The 14855-nt window shown below is 43.3% G+C and overlaps 1 protein-coding gene across 1 annotated transcript in view; it reads left to right on the top strand.

Annotated features, from left to right (window-relative positions):
- Nucleotides 1-14855, top strand: part of hydin (HYDIN axonemal central pair apparatus protein) — a gene marked incomplete at its 5' end in the record, with an annotated part of 110902 nt that overhangs the window by 14691 nt on the left and 81356 nt on the right. The window contains 8 exons of the mRNA XM_080438159.1: nt 3561-3762; nt 4468-4645; nt 6813-6912; nt 9811-9929; nt 10460-10683; nt 11542-11609; nt 12375-12616; nt 13719-13819. Of these exons, the coding sequence (XP_080294285.1) occupies nt 3561-3762; nt 4468-4645; nt 6813-6912; nt 9811-9929; nt 10460-10683; nt 11542-11609; nt 12375-12616; nt 13719-13819 (1234 nt within the window). The remainder of the gene's footprint in view (nt 1-3560; nt 3763-4467; nt 4646-6812; nt 6913-9810; nt 9930-10459; nt 10684-11541; nt 11610-12374; nt 12617-13718; nt 13820-14855) is intronic.

Raw genomic sequence — 14855 nt, 5'->3', positions numbered from 1 at the left:
GAGGTGCCTGCCTGCATCTCTGGAGCTCAGCCAATGCTCTCTCTCTCTCTCTCTCTCTCTCTCGCTTTCTCTCCCTCTCTCTCCCCCTCTCTCTCGCTTTCTCTCTCTCTCTCTCTCGCACTCGCTTTCTCTCCCTCTGTACTTCTGTCTTCATAATGAAACCGTCAATGAAAAGCATTCTGATGGAAGTAGCTTAGATACGCTCTGAATTACAATATTTGTGTGTGTGTGTGTGTGTGTTTTTTTTGTATTGCCGTGCCAGTGCTGCTGTTGTAGAGGTTTATTCTTCACAGTCTGGAGTATTGTCTTTTACTTAAGCAGGACTGGGGGTCAGTTCACTTTCAGTTCAACCAAAAAAAAGAAGGAAAAATGAATTGGCTATGTTGGGGAAAGCTGAAGCGAATGGCCCTAATGCTCAGACGCAGATAAAAAACTTGGCAGCTTCCCCATGCCAAGCGTTGTTTAAAGTATTACCTTTGGCAGACAATCCACTTGATGAACTGGTTGCACTTTGATCGAACAGAACAGAACAGAACAGAACAGAACAGAACAGAACCCAAACCCACATCAACAGTAGGTTATAGTCCAGGGGTTTCAATTTGATTGGTCATGTTTGGTCATGATTGGTCAAACTATGACAACACTGAAAGGCATGAGTGTTTGCGAACGCGGAAGGAGGCTCCACCCAAGTGGAGCTTACTATGAAACCCTGCTCGGCTTGTGTGTGTGTGTGTGTCTGTGTGCAGCCGCGCTCTCATTGGCTCGCGCCCCCATGTGACTCACGTGCGTGCAATGCCTGTGTGCAGCCGCCAGAGTGCGCCAGAGTGCACCACCAGGAATGTAGACAATGCTCTGATTCAAATGCACAACAGCCTGCAACATGCCTTAACCGAACACATTTCACAAACTCTTGTGGCGGCCCTGTTCTCACTAATTTCACTGTACCACCCACTTCTCTACAATTGCTCATTCCTTTTGATTCTTCTTATTGTTATTTTCGAGCTGCGTTCGCGCGTCTTACTTGTGTAATTGTGTGTGTGTGTGTGTCTGTGTCTGTGTCTGTGTCTGTGTGTGTGTGTGTGTGTGTGTGTGTGTGTGTGTGTGTGTGTGTGTGTGTGTGTGTGTGTGTGTGTGTGTGTGTCATAAAGGTGCTATCCCCTGGCTGCCAAATGTGTCAGCAGCGCACTGACACATGCATCATTCACAACACAGTATGTGTTGTGATTTACATTTGATTTAATTTAAATGTTTTTGTTTAGAAATTTTCAGTTGGCCACATGCAGCATACAGTATGTTACTCCTTATTCAGTGAATATACAAGACCCCAGCCTGTTTGATTACTAAGTACCTGTAAGTTCCATCCAAAGGCACGATATGGCATGACAGCACATATAAAACATTCATGTGGATGTAATTGTCTGGCTCCACAATTATTCAAGATGAAAAATCAGAATAACCACGAAGAAGAAAGTCACCTTATTATGTTATAAATTATGAACCAGAAAACCACATGGAGCAGCCAGTGGAATCTAAAAGAGATTCATCATAGAAATTGACATTTTACGATCTCAAAACAAAGATGAAGCAAGCCGTGTTGCCGTGAGACATTACAGCCAATATAGCCAGCCCAGCAAGCTGTTATAATTAACTAGATGTGGAGATTGAGAATATATGGAGATTTCTGTATCTGTCAGTCCTTGTCCATTTTATGCCCATATATGGAGATCTCATATATGGGCATGCCCCCTTTTGTGCCCATATATTTTCACTATGTATTGAGTACAAAAGGACCCCAATTGAAATAAGCCATTGGATTTCTTGTTTTTTTTAAAAATCCTATTTAGTTGACCTTGTATTTGTACTTTCATGTTCTTTTTTCTGCAAACTTCTAAATAAAGTACTCAATCAATCAAAATTCAATCAAAGCTGACTGATTTGTTTGTGCCTGATGCTATGACGACACATTGAGGTTAGACAACACACTCCATATTTGGGTGTAGCTGTATTGGGAACTCCTTATGTCTGAGTCATGTTGACATGAGCGTGACGACGTAGTGACATGAGTGTCAGAGGTCCACCCGCCGACCGGTGTACTATGTGGTTTGGGGTCTGGAGGCACGGAGCTGGAAAATATCCTTTATTTTCAGAAATCAACAAAATGGTCTGCATTTCTATATCACCTTCATTCAAAGAGCTGTACAATGTGCTTTTACATTCAACATTCGCACACTGACAGCATGGTGCCAACCTGGTCATTGGGTGGAGTTAAGCCTGATTGATACTTTGTTGTACGACAGAGTCGTGCACAGAAAATAGGCGATCTATGAGCTCACAGCGTGTTGCATCGTAACGCGTTATGAGCAATTTTCTGTGCGTGACTCCGTCTTACTACAGAGCTTAAATTAAGCATTTGGAGGATACTCAAGGACAATTCAGCACTAAGCCAGGAGGATTGTACTGGTTCCCAAACAGCTGCTCTACCTCTTGAGCCACTACCCTAGGCCTACACAGTAAAATCCTCAGTATTGATTTATGCATTTGTAGCTCCGAGAGTGTACAAGATGTAAACAAATGAACTCGTAAAGGGTCGGAGTTAAATGAACACTGAGGATTTTGATGCGTACAGTATCTGTTGCTACAGGTTAGAGCTGCTGCACCACTCCTGATTTGAATGTAAACAAAGCCTCAACAGATTTACCTACAGGCTGGTAGATGTACGCACGCAAGGGGTGTGTGTGTGTGTGTGTGTGTGTGTGTGTGTGTGTGTGTGTGTGTGTGTGTGTGTGTGTGTGTGTGTGTGTGTGTGTGTGTGTGTGTGTGTGTGTGTGTGTGTGTGTGTGTGTGTGTGTGTGTGTGTGTGTGTGTGTGTGTGTGTGTGTGTGTGTGTGTGTGTGTGTGTGTGTGTGTGTGTGTGTGTGTGTGTGTGTGTGTGTGTGTGTGTGTGTGGAGACTACTCTAGTTTTGATGGTTGTTGCCCTGGCCTGTCTCTTAGTATTAGAAGTATTTCTTCGAGTTGTTGCTACCTCAGTGACTCTGTTAGGCAATGTGTCTTATGTGTTGCATGTTTTTCCCCTGTTTATAGTTTTTTTGTTTTACTCTTTTTTTCACATTTGTTTATTGAGTGTACAGCACTTAGGTTCAACGCTGTTGTTTTAAATGTGCTCTATAAATAAAGTGGAGTGGATTGGATTGGACTTAATAGTTTCCCTTCGGATTTTGTCACTTAGTTGCTAGTAGGTTATTAATCCTTTTCTCTGTATAGGGAGATCAGGGGCAAAAGTAGCAGAGGGCAATTATAACACAACTCCAATCAGAAACAAGCTAGGCTAGAGTGATGAGACTTCCTCCGCACATGCTCAGTAGGATTCTCTCTCTGCCTATATGGAGGAGTAGCAGGATCATTTCACCTCAGCAGAAGTTTCATCATCCATGCAATTTAGAAAAGAGTTGGTACCTTGACTGGTTTAAAACCATATAAAGCCCTCAAATGTACAGTATGTGTGCGTATGTGTATGCATTCAGAAACACCTATTTTCCTGTATGTTTGTGTATGGCTCAAGGTGAGGAGGTGCACATCAGCCTGTACGGGGCATGTGAGGAGTTGGACATGTGTTTGGAGCCTGCCTCTGTCTTGCTGGAGGACACGTACATCTCACTGGTCAGCCAGCGCTCCGTGTCCCTCACCAACAAGAGCAACATTCCTCTCCACTACTGCTGGAAGACCTGGCCCAGCCAGGAGGAGGAAGATCTGTATACACTGAGGTACGCACGCACCTACACACGTTTGAGAAAGACAAAGAGGGCGCCAGGGCCTTGTAATTATACTGACTCCTTAGAATCTCTGCTCTGCTGTGTCTCTGCAAATAAATGGTGCAAATGGTACATTTATAAAGCCCCTTTCTCCAAAGTCCTTTACAATGTGCATTACACTCACCCATTCACACACCGAGGGCGGCGGCAATCATGCAAGGGACCAACCTGCTCCTATAGGGAGCAGTAAGGGTTAACCACTTGAACCCTAGCCGGCCTATAGCGTCCCTGTTCTGGTGCAAACATTCATCGAAAATAGGCTATCTAGATTCAGCTCAAAACACGTTGCAACATGATGAGTTGTGAGCTTGTAGATCTGCTAGCCTATTTTCGACTATAAGAGATTTGCTGGGGAGGGAAAAAAAGAGCAGACCAAATATAGATACCCTGGGGTATCCCGGTCAACTAAGTATATAGGGTTTAAGTTGTAAGTGTCTTGCTCAAGGACACTTCAACGACACGCAGCAAGGAAGGGCCGGGGCTCGAACCGGGATCGTTCCGATTCCAAGACTATTTCTAACGCCTGAGCCACTGCTGCTCCCTATTTCTGTACTAGAAATAATGTCAGATGTCTGTCACTTTACCTCCGTTGGGCTTCTTGTCAGTCTCTTTGTCCCACACCCTCCTCAAATCCCTCCTCCTCATCCCCCCTTCCAGAGACCTGCAGAATGAGGAGGACGAGGAGAGAGAGCGGCTCCTGTCAGAAAGCGCGTCTGACCCCGCCGAGTTCCACCGCATCGCTCTGCTCTCCAGGAGCTTCAGGGAGCGGAGACGGCAGGCTGCGGAGGACCGCCTGCCCCTCTCCTCACACAGCTCCATCACTGTCGAGCCAATGGTGTGTGTGTGTGTGTGTGTGTGTGTGTGTGTGTGTGTGTGTGTGTGTGTGTGTGTGTGTGTGTGTGTGTGTGTGTGTGTGTGTGTGTGTGTGTGTGTGTGTGTGTGTTCTTGTATTACTATACTTTCGAGGGCCAAATGTCCCCACAAGTATAGTAGAATTAGAGACATAGACATGGTGAGGACCCTCAGAAGAGAAATGGTTGTTTTATGGTTAAAAAAGATATTTAGAGATAGGTTTACAATTAAGAAAATATTTAGGTTGGGCTCAGGGCTCGGATTAGAAGTTCGTTTTAGGAGTAGGGTTACAGTTATGCCTGATTACTTAGTTGCGCGCTGGTGTCCTGCACCGAAAAGTAACAGATCTACAAGCTCGTAGATCTGCTATTTTCCGGCTTTAGGCTTACATTAAAAAAAATGCTATAAACTGTAAATATGGCATTCATAAAATTGGCGTCCCAAAATGATGTCCTCACAAGCATAGTAAGTAATACAAACCTGTGTGTGTGTGTGTGTGTGTGTGTGTGTGTGTGTGTGTGTGTGTGTGTGCATGCGTCTAAACAAAAATTAAAAGGTCAAGTCCATCACCCAGCCCCTCACAAAGCCTGGATGCGTACGTGTGTGTGTTCTTGTCTGTCTCTTGCATTCTCTGCCTCTCTCTCCATTGCTCTCGAGCATCTATCTCTTTGCTTACTCATCGTCTGCCTTCACCCCCTGTGTTGTTTTCTTACCATCAGCGTGGTTCCTCAGCCCACTTAGCTATATGACCTGCTGCTGTGTAAATATTTTACTGCACCATTCCGCAAAGTCCTTCAAAGCTTGGCCCCTATGATATCACGTAACTTTACTGTGCACACCGAAATTCAACCCTGTAATGGTCCATTTTCACACTCTCAGAGTTAAATGAACGCTCAATTTGACCGCGTAGTTGCATCGGATCATCAGATCTTTAAACCTTTGTGGGTACGGATTGTGATCTTATCGCGCCTGAAATGAGATTCTGTATGGTTTTCTTTCTCATTTGGCCTACAAAGGGTTAAGAAAACTCCTCTCTCTGTCGTGTCTGGTTCCTTTTAATGACAGGAGGATCATGGACAGATCCTCCTCAGAGCAGTCTGACCTCTGTTGACACCCCTGTTCCTTTGTTTTGCTCTTCAGTCAGAGCTCAAGCTCTGCCAGGATGCCAGCCAGACTCCCTGGACAGCGGGGGAAGGAGAACAAAGAGTCTTTAGGCCAGATACAAACACAGATCTGCTATACTATGGACAACTTTAGAGGACAGTGGAGAGGCATGCACAGTCAGCGCAGTCAAACACACACACACACACACACACACACACACACACACACACACACACACACACACAGACACACGCGCACACACACACATGCACACAATCAGGCACACACAGGTGATTTATACAGATGTCACGCGCCGAAAATTGCTGATCAACAAGCTCACAAACTTCACAGTACAACGTGTTGTGAGCTTATAGAGCTGCTATTTTCGAACTTGAGCAACACGGCGAGCAACCAAGTATAAATCGGGCATGCGGTCCTTGGAGGCTCCAGAGCTACTGTATAGTGTTGCTGGACTCCCCGGAGGCAGCGGTCATTTCAGAGCTGCCTCTCGTGCTAATGAATGACCCTTCTCTCCTTTCTATTTTAAGCACAATGTGAATTGATAGAGAGAGTGAGAGAGTGCAGGGTGCAGGGTGCTGTTTAAAGAGAAACAAAATGTGCAGAGCTGTGTGTTGCGCGGGGATGCGGTAGACTGTGGTAGACTAACTGAATTACGTACCAACCCAAAATGATTTTTCCACATTATTATCCAGTGAGCTCTAAGACTTATTCACTTTGTCTTATTCTAAGTATTCCCCCGGGAATAATAAAGGTCTATCCATCTACCCGGGAATATCTATCTACTATTATGCAGTGTAATTTATGAGGAGTTGACCTTCTGTGATGGCCCCCCTCTGCACATTTGCGTGCGTGCGTGCGTGTGCGCGCGCGTGTGCGCGCGTGTGCGGGCGCGCGCGCGCGTGTGTGGTTGTACATAAGTGGTTGTACATAACGGTGCGTTGTTGCATGCCTGTGCAATCTCACTTCCTTGCTCCCTGTCTACCATTCTGTATATCCGTCTCACCGTCTGTGTCTGTCTTGTCTAGGAGGGTGAAATATGGCCATCCACCACAGCAACGTTCAACATTATCTTTAAGCCTCAGGAGGCCAGGCTCTACCAGCATACCTTCTACTGTGATGTCACAGGTCAGTGCCTACTGTATAAGTATAGGAGTGTTTCACACGTTATAGCAATGGTTCTCAAACTTTTACATTTCAAGGTCTCCCCTTAACTCTAAATACAAATGGAACCAAAAGGACCTGTTAGGGTCCAATTTGGTTCCATTTGTGTACTGTCTGAGTTACAGACTTGTAAGGGTCAATTTAGACCCCCTAAAGGAACCCAGAGACTAAAATCCACTTTGAGAACCACTGCGTTATAGCATGGCCATGGAGAATACTCAATTCTGATTGGCCCGGAGGGTATCGTTTTCAGATAACCACGCAATTTTGTCATAGCTCATCACCGTCCTTATATAAGTATATAATAACTAATAACATTAGCTGTCAGCTATTCGTAAGCTATTCGGATTTCTGTATAACATTGAACATTCCAAACTTTTGGGGAGCATAAAACGTACAATATGTGTTGATATATTTGTGTATAAGAGACTGACTCAGTTAATACTCGTTTCTGGGTCATTACAAGGTAAGGTAACGTTTATTCCAGGGTTGAGGAAGAAACTGCCAACACAAACTATCTATCTATTTAACCAAGTGAACCCTAGGGTGAACATTTGGCGAAAGTAGCAGATCTACAAGCGCACAACAATGAATTTTGAGCTTGTTGATTGTCTATTTTCAATGAAGAGATTTGGTGTAGAGGAGCATACTAGTATACCAAGTGTAGAGCCCTGGGGGACCTCGGTCAACTACTTATAGCGTCGTTAAAGCTGCAATCCATAACTTTTATGTTCTACCCGGGACCGGGTAGATGTACAGTGTGCAATCCCTCCCGTGACCGTCTGGATCCCGATGGGACCCGACATTTAGTACCCTTGTATACCCAGTATTGTAATAATAATGCAAGCTGCAGAGCCACCTGGTCTTGTCATTGATTGTGCCTCCCTTAAACACTTAAGTGCGTTGTCATGGGATAAGCATTGCGTACTTGCTATCACTATTTTCTGCTACATGAATTTTTTTCAGCAAATACTTTGGCAAAGCACAAACCTTTCTTAAAAGGGATTCAAAACAGCAGGATCAGGGAAACGGAACGGTATGGTGAATGCTACAAGGTGTTTATATAAAAACAAACTTGTTCTAACCACCTTGTGTATCAAAAGGTTTTTGCTGATATATTTTGATTCCATGGCCTCAGTACTTCCTGCCTATATTGTCAGCATCAGCAACACTACTTGCTAAAATTCCTCTTGCTTGGATAGTCCTACTTGTACCATAATATTTGCATCAACTCCCTTGCTGTTGCCATAAATTCTGTTTTGGGTGAACAGTAAGATCGTTGCTTTGGCCTGCATTGTTCAGGCAGCAGGCGTTACGGCACAGTACAGTGTGTTCCAGCAGTGAGGGGCATCTCTGATGAATGGCTGTGAGGAAACACTGGGTCTACTGTATTTTGTAAGTCAGAGCTGGCAACTCCATTGATAAGTGAGAGCAATGCCCAGGGAGTGTAGCTCTGAGAGGACTAATTGAAGAAGTTCAAGACATGATGTTCTAAAGAGGCTTAGTGCCAAGGTGAAGGTTCAAGATGAACTTTAAAGTTAAAATTTTAAGTGAGACTATTTGTCGGTAAAAGTCAGGTTATCGGATGAATGGGTTGGGCAAAGACTGGGTTACAGTTAAATTTTGGATGAAGATTAAGGGCCAAGTTTAAGAGAAGTGAAATGAAGTGAACTGAATTGAAGAGTTAAGCTTCAAAGAGTAAAGAATAATGAAGGCTTCTGTTGGATTCTGAGTATTACGCTTGGATATTAGGTGGCATTGAACAAAGTACAAAACACTGCTGCTGTCTATTGAGTAGCCAGATGCACAGGCACTGAAATGTTCACTTTGTTTGTTCTACTTGTTTCCACCGTAGTTATAAGGAGACAGATCAGGCTTCCTGCAGATATTATTCTGTCTTCTTTAATAAAAGTAATTGATATCCTTTCTCTCGTTCAGTCTAGCTTTTGTGTGAATAGAGGTAAGACAAACAAGGGGGGTTATTGTTAGAGGAGAATACTTTGCCTTTTCTCAATTCACTCTCTGAAGTAATTTCAGATCACTTTACTCAGTATATAATATATGCCTTTTTGGTAGATGCTTTTATGCTAAGTGCCTTGGGGTACTGTAAGCACATACAGTAGGAAAGGAACCCCTACCTCTGGTTGTTGCTAATCCTGTGCTCTACTCATGGAGCTACACATGACCACAGTATACACACTTAAATTCTTCCTACCTTGCCTGATCTAATTTTCATAATAAAGACAAAGCACAGGGCAACAATAAATCCCTGTCATCCGTATTGCTTGAAGAGAGTCGTTAGTAGTTTTGCATGTGGCCTCCACGTGTGTCTCCTGAGCCGGAGGCCAGATTTACATTCATTTCCATGTTTTCTGAGGCTGCTGGTGACCTGAACTAGGGCGTGTTCTACTGTATGGCTTGCACAGACAAAAGATCAAGTTTTAACCAAAAGATTTTACTGTATTCAAAACATATTAGGACTACTTTTGTGGGATTAAGAGCACGTACCCAAATGCCCATAGTTACATTATCATATACAGTACAAATAGTATATGAAATTTAAAATTCTTAAGCTTTCTTAAGCTGTCATTTCTTCCCATGTCTCCCCCTGGGATCCATTTGAAGGAGACGCCCTTCAATGTATTCTGGAAGACAGAGGAAATATTATTATTTATCTATTTTTCATAACAAAACATTTGAATCATTTTTGCTTTATTTTGATAGAGACAGGAGTGTGTTCAATGTGTTCAATTATGCTTTTAATGTTAAAGTTCTAATGTCTCTATCTCCATGTCTTTCTTGTTATCTATCTTTTTTGTTTTGTTTGTTACTCTGGCTTTGTTTGTTGATGTCTGTGTGCAGGCCGTGAATGTTGTTTGCCTCTGACAGTCACGGGGGACGGCGTAGGACCCAAACTCCAGTTCAGCTATAACCTAATGGACATGCAAAATGTTTTCATAGGGGCCAAGAACTGTTATGAGGTAGGGGGTGTGAAATGCTTTCTTAGTTTTGGATTTTATTTTATTTTATTTATTTGACATGAATATACATATTATGGTTACTGAGCATACACTGCAACAAAGAAATACTCCTTGAAAATGTTTAAGATAACACAATAAACATAAAATACTTTTTTCCTTGTGAATCACTTCTGCTGAAAGTCAGACTTTTTGCTTTACACAAAAGCAGCGTCAATCAAAGACAAATACAATCAAAGAGACAAATGCATTTGTCACAAAAGCAATGCTAATCCCTGATTTGACCTAAATCAACTCCCTCCCACATGACTATTAATAAATAATAGATGTATTTATTCTAATAATAAGTATTGTATAATAATAAGTAATATTGATATCATCTCGTCCACAGATATCATGTGACTGTACCAAAAATATATTTAAAAGAAGGAAATTAATCCAGAAGAAGCAAACTGATACAAAGAGGATTGTCATTCACAGCTGAGGAAATCCTTGATCAGTGCGCCTCTATTAACTACTTTGTACATTTCCAGGTGCTGGTGTCCAACAGAGGTCTGATTGATGCTCCTTTCAAGATGTCCTGCCCCAACACCACCTTTGGCCGTTGTTTCTCCTTCAGCCCTGAGGAGGGCATAGTTCCCCCAGGGGCCTGCCAAGCTCTTGAGGTCGTCTTCTCCAGCAGCACCCTGGGAACTTTCTCTGAGGACCTGCTACTCACTGTCACAGGACAGCCTCAGCCCCACACCTTGACATTCAGGTGAAGTTAGTTATTACATCCATGACTCACTCAAAAGGACTCACGGACTCACCTTGTGTTTCAGGCTGGTGTGTAACTTGTGGGCACTATGAGAGTTTGTTTTAAACAAGTCTGGGTCACAGTGTGAAAGGATCAATTCCACACACACACCCAGGCAGAAAATAACTTAAGTTAATCATACTGTAGGAATCATTATGTAATCCCTTTAGGTTAGTTTGTTGTTAAGGAAGGTTATGATGTACCTGTGCAACTGCCCTTGACCTTCAGGTGTGTTCTTGATACAACTTTTCTGTCTTGTTGTTTATTTAGTTACCATAGCAACCCCAGCTTCTCAACAACACAGATTTGGCAAGAACAACAATTGAATTAAACATTTAACTCCACTATTGCAAATAGTACAGTAAAAAAATCACACCCAGTGTGAAGTGGGCGGTGTGGTCATCACAGTGGTCATCATAGTGATGGAAGCTCACTTCCCAAAAAAATGGATTTTTGGAAGTGCATAATCCTATTTATAGGTTATTAGTGTCGTCATGTGTCTCGCTAGCCAATCACAGTGCTGAATAGAGTCAGCCAATAGAGTCAGCCAATCACAGTACAGGAACGTGGGCCAAGTGGGCCAATCACAGTGCAGGAAACTAATACTAATGAGGTGTCCCAACCCCACTTATAGGGGCGGCTACACCGCCCAAAAACTTAGTGACACTATCAGAAACACCAAATACAGTAGTATGTCACTTACTGTACCTGTACAAAGTCATAATACTAATTGGCATGATGTCATCTGTTCATGTGATATGTCAGTGCTTTGGGTTATGTATGCATTATTATCGGTCATGTCTTTGTGTTCGTTTTCAGAGGCCGTGTCATTGGCCCCACTTTCAACTTCAATGTTTCAGAGCTCAACTTTGGAGATGTTGCCTTTGGTGAGTAACTGTACAAGTTTAACACAATCAAAAATACAGACAGTAAAAGACTAGTTATAGATTATGCTGTACTAACCTCATGGACTTTGCTTAATGTACTGGATGGAGATTAAATAACTATGTCAGTGTGACGATTTGTATGCTTTATAATGATTGTAAAACCTGATATGATTCATTTGAAAGATAATTTGAAAAACCTGCTGAGAAAAGCGTTTATAGTACAAACGATTGTTTGATTGTGTTGTAGAGGCAATTCAGCAGAACCAAGAACAAAAAGACAAGACTCCTGATTTATCTAATGGAATGAGTGCTAAATGGCAGACCAGTTAAAGGCTTACACATTGGAGATTTTAGCTTCTGGTATCTGTGCTGAAAAGTACTTTAGAAAGAATAAATACATATTGTACTGTTGTAGCTCCAGGTTATTTGAACTACAGTCTTTCAGCTTCAGAATGTGTGCTTTTGTTCTCTAAAGGAAAAGAAAGAAAAACACTCAAAGTACTAATAATAATAGTGGACACTTGGTGGACACAGTGAAACCTTGGTTTGGATGTTTGATTACATACTGTACTTATTACTCTGACTCTGAGATTGAAAGGGAGGGACGCAGTGCAGACTACAAAGCAAAATCCTTTGTGTTAATTTATAACAGAATTTCATCACATATGTGTTGGTGTGAAGAGTATTTTCAGCTACTGTAATGATCCATAGCTAAGAACCCTTTTTTTTCACTCTATGACTTGCCCTCCCTCTCTCTGGCGCCAGGCTTCCCCCACACTTTGACCTGCACCCTCTTCAACACCTCCCTGGTGCCTATGGCGTTCGTCCTGCGGGTCTTGGGAGATGGTTCTGGGCCTGCCAGTGTGTCCAGCGCTGTCCAGGTGTCTGAGCTGTCCAGAAACCAGTGGCATGGCAGCACTGCTATAGACGCGCACGCACGGCCCTCAGAGTTCACTCTCAGGCCTGCCTCGGGCACCGTGCGGGCCATGTCAGATATCACTGTCGAGGTAAAGCCCTAACAGCAGGTGGCCATTACTGGACAGAAAATCGGAGCCTAACCACACATCGCCTGAGAGGTGTAGTTTTTACTTAACAGTCAGAATGTACTTTCCATCTGTGATTGGATGCCAAGCCAAAATGGACTAGGGAATAAAACATGGAAAAGCTTTCCTTGACTCTCAAACTGAAGCACTCTGCCAGTTCCTGAGTTAATTGCTTCACTGGGATCAATAAAGCCGTTTTCTGTTTGTCCGGTGGCTCCCAGCCTGTGGTTTAACACCACACCGCCGGGGGCCTAGAGTTCTTGAGTGCAACATGAAACCTCAAGAGATTATCATGATAAAAGAAATGGTCAGTAGTTTCATTAAACAATTTATGTCTGGCATCTTAAAATGCCCTAGCCAAATTATTGGTTAAGAATGTGGATCAGGGGAGCTTGGGTGGCACAGTGGTAAAGCACCTGCCCACCACCGTGGAGTCTGTGTTCGACTCCACCGCAGTGTATCCGGCTTTGTCAAGTGTCTATACGAACATAATTGGCCCGTGTTCCGGGGAGCGAAGCCGGGCGGGGAGGGTGATATTTGTCACTGCATGTCTTCCTACGGGCTGGGGTTGCACCTGTCAGCAGGGAGTGTTGTGGGCTCTATGTCCTCCCGGTGGGGGCTTCTCCCTGGCAGGTGAGCCAGTAGGATAGAACAGCAGTGGTACAACACAGAAACAAATGTGTGTGGGTTCATTGGCATAACGACAAAATTGGGGAGAAAAGGTGGTAAAAAGCACAAAATAAAATAAAGAATGTGGATTGGTTTGTGGACTAGGGTCCATGCTTACTTTGCTTACCCTGATCTCGCACTTGTAAATTGCTCTGGATAAGATTGTCTGCTAAATGCCTAAATTGAAAATTGTACTTGTTGATTTGAGTGGGAATGGGATTGCCCTTTTACTTTATTAAAGCTCTCTCTCTGTGTGTGTGTGTGTGTGTGTGTGTGTGTGTGTGTGTGTGTGTGTGTGTGTGTGTGTGTGTGTGTGTGTGTGTGTGTGTGTGTGTGTGTGTGTGTGTGTGTGTGTGTGTGTGTGTGTGTGTGTGTGTGTGTGGGGTACTATCTCTAGGTGACGTTGTGCTCCAACACCGTGCAAAGATACAGGCTTGCGTTGGTGGTGGATGTAGACGGTGTTGGGGAAGAAGTCCTGACTCTGCCAATAAATGCCAGGTCAGATTAACAAAAAAGTATCAAGCATAGATGCTATTAGGAAACCGTGTGTGTGTGTATGTACACAGCGTGCCTACTACACCATGCACGCACGCGCACAAGCACGCGAGCACGCGCACAGACAAACACACGCCAGTGGCGCAGCCAGAACGCGTCCCCGACCCGTGCGCGTGCGAAAATGTTCGGTTATTGCGGGGATATTGTAGCCTGGCTCCACCCCCTGAATCGTTTGCCTCGCATTCAGGGTCTGGTGACGCTGACGAAGGCGGGTGTTTCTCGGTTGAAAATCTGTACGACGAATCGGGATCGAGATAATCCAGTATGAACCAATTGCCAAAGACTCCCACTTTGGCCACGCCCCCATCTCAGAAATCGGCTGCACTGAGAGGGCTTTCAGACTGAATAATGGAGTGAAACGAAATGAAAATTAAGGCTGAGTGTCAGGCTACGGATATTGGGTGTTTTTGGGCGTTTTTTTGTTACTTTATTTTGGTTTTAGGTTTAGGGCTAGGGTTGGGTTAGGGTTATGTTATTTAATTCTTATTTTTGCCTGATTTTACCGATTTTTATCCAAAATATTTTTTTTGTTAATTATAATATATATATATATATATATATATATATATATATATATATATATATATATATATATATATATATATATATTTTATACATAGTCCCAGGCCCACCCATGGCTGCGCCCCTGACCACACGCGCGCACACTTTTATGTGCATGCACACACACTTTTATGTGCATGCACACACAGTTGTACAGTTCATGCATGTGTACATACATACACTGACTGAAACATTTGCGCTAATTAGCCACTTAGCCTAGCTTGTGTGTGAAACCAGCAGCAGCCATGTGCAAACACAATTACAAACCGTTTGTTATGCGGTCCCTCTGACTTAACTTGGTGTCTTTGTGTGTTTCATGTCTTTCATACTGCACTGATATAGACCTGGTCATTTCTGTCTCATTAGTTAGTAACCCTTACAATGCAAACAAAATGGTATACTAAAGTTTGACTTTGGT

The sequence above is a fragment of the Gymnoscopelus braueri genome, assembly GCF_963280865.1.
Source record: "Gymnoscopelus braueri genome assembly, chromosome: 9".
NCBI classification, from domain to species: Eukaryota; Metazoa; Chordata; class Actinopteri; order Myctophiformes; family Myctophidae; genus Gymnoscopelus; species Gymnoscopelus braueri.
Note: the sequence above shows the minus strand (reverse complement) of the source record. Positions and strands in the feature narration are given on the sequence as shown.